Source organism: Hylobates moloch, unplaced genomic scaffold (assembly GCF_009828535.3).
Source record: "Hylobates moloch isolate HMO894 unplaced genomic scaffold, HMol_V3 SCAFFOLD_1, whole genome shotgun sequence".
Taxonomy (NCBI): Eukaryota; Metazoa; Chordata; class Mammalia; order Primates; family Hylobatidae; genus Hylobates; species Hylobates moloch.
Window position 1 is genome coordinate 204,788,556 of NW_026652276.1, and position 7,837 is coordinate 204,796,392.

The 7,837-nt window shown below is 37.8% G+C and overlaps 1 protein-coding gene across 1 annotated transcript; it reads left to right on the forward strand.

Moving 5' to 3' along the window:
- Window positions 1-574: 574 nt before the first annotated feature.
- On the forward strand, window positions 575-7,318 carry LOC116811086 (hyaluronidase-4-like). Its single transcript, XM_058441769.1, is given in 4 exon segments — window positions 575-619; window positions 621-1,499; window positions 5,782-5,871; window positions 7,256-7,318. Coding segments are annotated over 4 exon segments (1,077 nt in total).
- Window positions 7,319-7,837: the final 519 nt, after the last annotated feature.

Consider the following 7,837-nt stretch of genomic DNA (forward strand, 5'->3'; position numbering starts at 1 on the left):
TAGCTGACGAATGTGTGAAACTTTTTATAGTTTTTATTGACTATAATTTTTTTCACATTTCGAGTAAAAAAAAAAACCAAAAAAGCCTCACTCATCCTCCCTTGTTCAGATGAAACTATAAATTGGCATAGTTTTTTTTTTTTTTTTTTTTCAGACGGAGTCTCGCTCTGTCACCCAGGCTGGAGTGCAGTGGCGCGATCTCGGCTCACTGCAAGCTCCCGCCTCCCGGGTTCACGCCATTCTCCTGCCTCAGCCTCTCCGAGTAGCTGGGACTACAGGCGCCCGCCACCACGCCCGGCTAATTTTTTGTATTTTTAGTAGAGACGGGGTTTCACCATGGTCTCGATCTCCTGACCTCGTGATCTGCCCGCCTCGGCCTCCCAAAGTGCTGGGATTACAGGCGTGAGCCACCGCGCCCAGCCTGGCATAGATATTAATAAGCCTCAAAGATATTTTAAAATATTTGGTCTATTCATTGTATACCACAAAACTTAAGGGACATTTGACTCCATTATGTATGATATTTTGCTTATTATTTTTAAGGAGACTGCTGTAATGCTGAAAACCTCAAGCCATGTGTAACCCATGGGTGGCGTGGTTAGAAGTGCTGCCACTCTTAGGGTAAAGAGTTAACTCAGGCAGCCCTCAAACCAGCAATGCCTCCGGTGATCAAGAGCCAGCCTTTCAACATTTTCTGGGCAGCCCCAACAATGTATTGTATGCCTTTCTTCAACGTGGATATAAATCTTCAAGAATTTAACATTATATCAAATCCTTTAGAGACTCAGAGTGGGTCAAAAATTGCAGTATTTTATCCAAATGAATTAGGGTATTACCCTTACTTCTCTCAAGATGGAAAATCCTTTAATGGAGGAATACCGCAGAACGTGAGCCTTTCTGAACAACTTAGGAAAACTGCTGATGACGTAGGAGAAGCTGTCCCTTGGTGGAGATCAGAAGGACTTGTTGTTATTGACTGGGAAAGTTGGAAACCCCAATGGGATAGAAATCGGGGCAGCAGAATAATATATAAAAACCACTCTTTAGCCTTCACTAGAAACCATTATCCTTATTGGTCAGAAATGAAAGTGGAAACAGTTGCCCGAGAGGAATTTGAAAATGCTGGAAAAAATTTCATGAACATTACTCTCACATTGGCTTTAGAAATGAGACCAAAATGTTTATGGGGCTTTTATCTCTATCCAGACTGCTACAATTATGATTACAGAATAAATCCAGAGACGTACACAGGTAATTGTCCAAATGATGACGTTCTCTGCATTGACCAACTCCTGTGGCTGTGGGAAAAAAGTGCAGCACTTTATCCTTCAATACATTTGGATCAAATACTGAAGTCAATCTTAAATGCTTTGAAATTTGCTCACTATCGAGTTAGAGAAGCCATGAGGATTGCCGAAATGGCTAGAGATGACTATGTTTTGCCAGTTTTTATTTTTTCCAGACCATTTTATTTGCATAGTACTGAAGCTCTGTCACAGGTAAGGAAAAGCACACTCACTCACATTTTCAAAAAATGGAAACTTGGTAGAATAACTATATAAAGCCTATACATAAATGTTTTAGGATATTTATTTTCCCTTAGCAATACAATGCTGTTCTCTCATTAAACATGTATATTTCTTCAAATGTCAACTCAATTCTGTTGTACACTTAACACTTTTGGATAATGATTCTTACCAGCTTAGCATTCACAGGAGTTTCCTACAGAACAGATGTTAAACTTGATTTAAATAATGTAACAGACAGATTAATTTTAACCAGAGAGAAATTTTAGAACTAACTTCTTAATATGAAAAGGTAGCAGCAATTTTCCAAATCAAAAATGTACAACATAGAGTTTAGGGTAAATTATTAACCAACTACATTTCTCATTATATTGCATTTGTATGTTTTAATTAGCTAGGCTAACTAAAAAAATTACATAGATTCTCTTGAATTTGTCTTTAACAGTCAACAATGCAATCTAGTGGTTATTGTCAAGGCATTAAAACTGGTTTATATAAGGAGATAGATACTGTCTTTAGACTGAACACAAAGCTGGAAGCCTACAGATGTGGAGATGAGCTTGTTTAGAAGATAATAAGTTTGAAGACATGGCAAATGTCCAAACTTTAACTAGATTGTCACATAGGACATTATTGTAAGGATTCAATCATTGGATAGGTGGCTAGATAAGAAAACCCTCAAATCTCCATCCATACCTGACAGCCAACAATTCTTTATGCCAGTACCCAACACAGAAGCAGAGCTGTTGTATGGACAATACACAGCTCACTTAGACCACTTAGGTTTGAGATAAGGCCATTTAAAAGCATTGGCAATTCTTCCTAAATATTTCAGAATAAAATCCAATTATTAATTAGACTTGACATACTCATCTTTGCAGGATTACTCAGTATTATTCAGAATGGGTTATTCATTCAATAAGTTTAGAAGGAAAAGAATCATAGCATTATGACAAAAATTTGGAAGAATCTCATGGGCATTAACCCATCTCCTACCCAAATAAAAACCCTTTCTTATACTTTAACACTTTTTGATGGGGGCACTTCTTATATTAGAAGGGAAACCGCCATTTGGGGGAAATATTAATTCCTAGAAAGTTTTTGAGTATATTTAATCTACTTTGGCTCTTAATAACTTCATACCACTAGTTCTAATTCTACCTTCTGGTGCAACATAGAATACAGCAAATCCTTCTTTCAAAAGCCAGTTGTCCAGGTATTTTAGGATATCAGTCATGCCTACCAAAGTCTTCTTGCTAAGATACTCCTCAGGTGACACCAGCTTTCTCAAATCATTTTACTTTCTTAAATCTTTTTCAGGAAAAAAACCTGGGTTATATTTATTCATTCAGAAATTCTTGAGTGCCTACCTTGTGTCAGGAATTACATGTTATTAGTAATAACAGTAGAAAATAATCATAATTCATGCAGTCAAAGAGTTCACCTTGAGAGAAAATGGGAGAATGAGATGAGCCACATTTTCATAAAATCCTTGTTCATTGCTTTCCTATTTTTTGTACTATTGGACTTTTTAATCTTCTTTATTTTTAATTTTTGTGGGTACATTAGACTTTTAAAGTAAATTATATGCTAAGTATCACCTCTGAGCTCTACTTTAGAAATCAATAGACTGCATTCTCCGCTCACCAAAATATATAGAATCAGCTGAGCATTATATTGAATTGTTTTAATGCTTTCCTATTGCCTTCCATGTATCACATATCAGAAAACAGTATGGGTTTTTCTCACCTTTGGTCTAAGTAACATAACTTTCCAATGCATTTTTTTTAAACCAGTTCTGTTTGGTATTTGCTTTCAGGAGTGTCTCAATTAAAATAAGCGACTACATTTAGGTTGAAGGAATGTGATACTAGTCAGTATAATGGAAGAATGATTTCCTTTCTTGTATTACTTAGACAAATTGCAGAACATAAATACCAGCATTGCTGAAACCTTCCTATAACGCAGGAAAGCTTACAGTGGCGTGACAGTTTACTCATTGCAGTCTGTGAGCACTCCACCTTTGCACTGGATCTCTGACTCTCCATACCTTGTAGGGGAGAAAAGAAGGCAGATTACGCCATGGGTCATCCCCTTTATCTCCCATCTCTCCCTATTTCCTACTTCTTTGCTCTTGGCCTATATTCATTAGCATAACACCCTCAGTTTCTTATCTTTACGAACTGTAATCTATACAGTCACTCAATTTGAAAGTCACTTGGCTGCCTCCCTTCTCCTCTTTCCATTATCCAATAAGTAACTAAAACTTATCCATCTTTATTTCCAAATAACTCTTCAATCTGTTCCCTCTGCTTTACAAGGATTTACATTGCCTTTGTTGAGGCATCATCATTTCTCACCGAACAATTTCTATTACCTCCTAATTGGTGTTCTTGCCTGTACTATCTTGACCTTCCCCTCCAATGCATTCTTTTTTTTTTTTTTTTTTTTTTTAGATGGAGTCTCGTTCTGTCACCCAGGCTGGAGTGCGGTGGTATGATCTTGGCTCACCGCAACCTCCATCTCCTAGGTTCAAGTGATTCTCCCACCTCAGCCTCCTGAGTAGCTGGGATTACAGGCTTGTGCCACCACGCCGGCTAATTTTTGTATTTTTAGTAGAGACAGGATTTCACCATTTTGGTCAGCCTGGTCTCGAACTCCTGACCTCAGGTGATCCACCCGCCTCAGCCTCCCAAAGTGCTGGGATTACCCACCCTCCAATGCATTCTTTATATGCAAAAAGAAAAAAAAATCAAAGTTGCAAATTTGTGTCTTTCCAGCACTAAATGTTTAACATTTATTTATGTATTTATTTATTTGAGATGGAGTCTCACCCTGTCACCCAAGCTGGAGTTTAGTGGCAGGATCTCGGCTCACTGCAACTTCCACCTCCTGAATTCAAGAGACTCTCCTGCCTCAGCCTCCCGAGTAGCTGGGATTACAGGCAGGCACCACCATGCCTGGCTATTTTTGTATTTTAGTAGAGATAGGGTTTCACCATGTTGGCCAGGCTGGTCTCGAACTACTCACCTCGAGTGATCTGTCTGCCTCGGGCTCCCAAAGTGCTGAGATTACAGGCGTGAGCCACTGTGCCTGGCCAGTTGTCTTAACACTTTAAAACAGCCTTTTTCTCTTTGTATTTGGATTCTGTTTGTACATAGAAATTCATATGTTTTTACTTCCCAAATTCTGTGTGCTTTACCACAAGGAAGTGCTGGGAGTTCTCTGGATGGACTGTGATTTTGCCTGGATCTGAGTCTCTGCTCTTATTCTTTCTGTGGATATAAAACTCTGCTCTCTCTAGACTGTCTTGTGAATTCATACTCATTCTCAAGAGTCTACTGATTCTCATTCCCAAGAGTCATATGAAATTTAACCTGTTAAGGAAGCCTTCCCAGACTCTTCCATGAAGTATTAAGCACTTCTAATTTATATATGCCTTGTGAGTGCTACTAATATAAAAATTATTATAGTCACTTGTTTATATGTCTGTCTCAACCATTAGACTAAAAAACATTCCTTCAAGAACAGGAATTGAAATCTATTTCATTTTTATATTCTCAGTGTTTAGAATATTGCCTGGAACGTTGTAAATATTTATCAAATAAATGTAAGAATCCAAGGCAGTATCACCTTTTCCAATTCTGGTATAGTCTTTTGTTTTATTTTTTGTATGATAGCTTTATTTAAAAGAAATGCTTTTTTTTCTGTGTATTAAAATTTATATTTTAAGTGACATACAATTGTAGTATGTATTTATCATATACAACATAATGTTTTGAGGTACATACACATTGTAGAATGGTTAAATCTAGCTAATTAACAAATTCATGACCTCACAGTTATTTTTATTTTAAGAACACTTAATATCCACTCTCTCAGCATTTTTCAAGAATACATTATGTTGTCATTACCTATAGACATCATGCTATACAATAGATCTCTTGAACTTATTCCTCCTATCTAATTGTAATTATGTATTCTTTAACCAACATCTCAATCCCCTCTCCCCCTAACCACCTCAGCCTCGGGTAATCACCATTCTGCTCTCTACTTCCATGAGATTAACTTTTTCAGATTCTATCTAAGTGAGATCATGCAGTATTTACCTTGTGGTATAGTCCTTTGTTTTAGAAACAAAGATATCGTTATTAATGTGTTCCTTACCACAGTTGAAGGGTTGAGTCTTATTATTGCATTATCACTGACAAAATTTGACTTGGTGGAAACTACTCCTGATACCTGTCTTTTCTAGGAAGACTTAGTGCATACAATTGGCGAAAGTGCCGCATTGGGGGCAGCAGGAGTAATATTGTGGGGAGAATATGAATATTCTGCTTCAAAGGTAAGCAATGATTTCTTTGTCAGCAACTTGAATATACTTTTGAGATTGGTTTAAAAACAGTTTTTTTTTCGCATCAGAGTCAAATGGTTGCTGATTATCTGCTTACTTGACCTTAGTGAAATTCAAAAAGTACAGGGTCTAACATTGAGCACCTATTCCATGCCAGCCATTGTGGTTGGTAGAAGAGTAGAAAGAGCACAATCATTCTAATCAGACAGCTAAGTGAGAAACTGATGTTTATGTCCTAAGGGTGTAATTTTGAGCATGTTAATTAACATTTCTGAGTCTCAGCTTCTCCATCTAAAAAATTAGACGAAAATAAAACCTCCTCTGCAGGATTTTGGTAGATTAAATGGCATAATACATATGTGACAAACAAAAAATAATAAATTTTAAAAATGAATAATTACTTCATTTGCACTAAGGAGGGCAGATTCTCCAAAAATGATAAATAATTCTTTTTTTTTTGTGAGGCAGTCTCACTCTGTCACCCAGGCTAGAGTGCAGTGGCGCAATCTCGGCTCACTGCAACCTCTGCCTCCCAGGTAGAAGTGATTCTCGTGACTCAGCCTCCTGACTAGCTGGGACTACAGGCATGTGCCACCATGCCTGACTTTTTTTTTTTTTTTTTGTATTTTTAGTAGAGACAGGATTTTGTTATGTTGGCCAGGCTGGTCTCAAACTCCTGGCCTCAAGCTATCCACCCGCCTCGGCCTCCTAAAGTGCTGCGATTACAGGCATGAGCCACTGTACCTGGCCCAAAAATGATTCTTTACTTTGCTGATTACCTATTATAGAAATGCATGTGGGAGAAAAATCTATTTGTATATAAAGGTTTATTAACAATCTACTCTGTTCTGGCCAGGCGCGGTGGCTCACGCCTGTAATCCCTGTAATCCCAGCACTTTGGGAGGCTGAGGCAGGTGGATCGCCTGAGGTCAGGAGTTCGAGACCAGCCTGACCAACATGGAGAAACCCCATCTCTACTAAAAATACAAAATTAGCTGGATGTGGTGGTGCACACCTGTAATCCCAGCTACTCTGGCGGCTGAGGCAGGAAAATCACTTGAACCCAGGATGCAGAGTTTGCGGTGAGCTGAGATTGCACCATTGCGCCCCAGCTTGGGCAACCAGAGTGAAACTCCATCTCAAAAAAAAAAATTAACAATCCCCCTTTTATTATAAGAACACTTAATATGAAATCTACCCTGTTACATTTTGGAGTGCTTAATACATTATTAACCATAGACACTAAGTTGTACAGGAGATCTCTCAAACTTGTTTACCTAGCGTAACTGAACTAGCGTGTCTCAGACTTATTCATCTAGCATAACTGAAACGTTACAACCTTTAAATAACAACTTCTCATTTCTCCCCCCCTCAGCCCCTTACAACTATTACTGTATTCTCTGCTTCTACGAGTTTGACTACTTTAGATACCTCGTAAGTAGAATCATGTAGCATTTGTCCTTCTGTGACTGCCTTAGTTCACACAGAATAATGTCCCCCAGGTTCATCTAGTTGTCATAAATGACATTATTTCCTTCTTTTAAAAGGCTGACTAATATGTCATTGTATGTATATACTGAATTATCCTTATTCATTTATCTGTCAACAGACACTTGGATTGTTTCCATTTCTTGGCTATTGTGAATAGTGCTGCAATATACATGGGAATGCAGACATCTCTTTGAGATTGCAACTTCACTTCTTTTATATATCCAGAAGTATATATGCATATATACTGAATCATATAGTAGTTATAGTTAGAATTTTTTGAGGAAGCTTCCATACTGTTTTCCATAGCTGTTGTACCATTTAACATTCCCATCAACAGGGTACGGGGGTTCCCATTTCTCTACAACTTCAACACTTGTTATCTTTTATTTTTTAAATAATACCCATCCTAACAGGTGTGAGGTGATAGCTCATTGTTTTGATTTACATTTCCCCGATAATTATGATT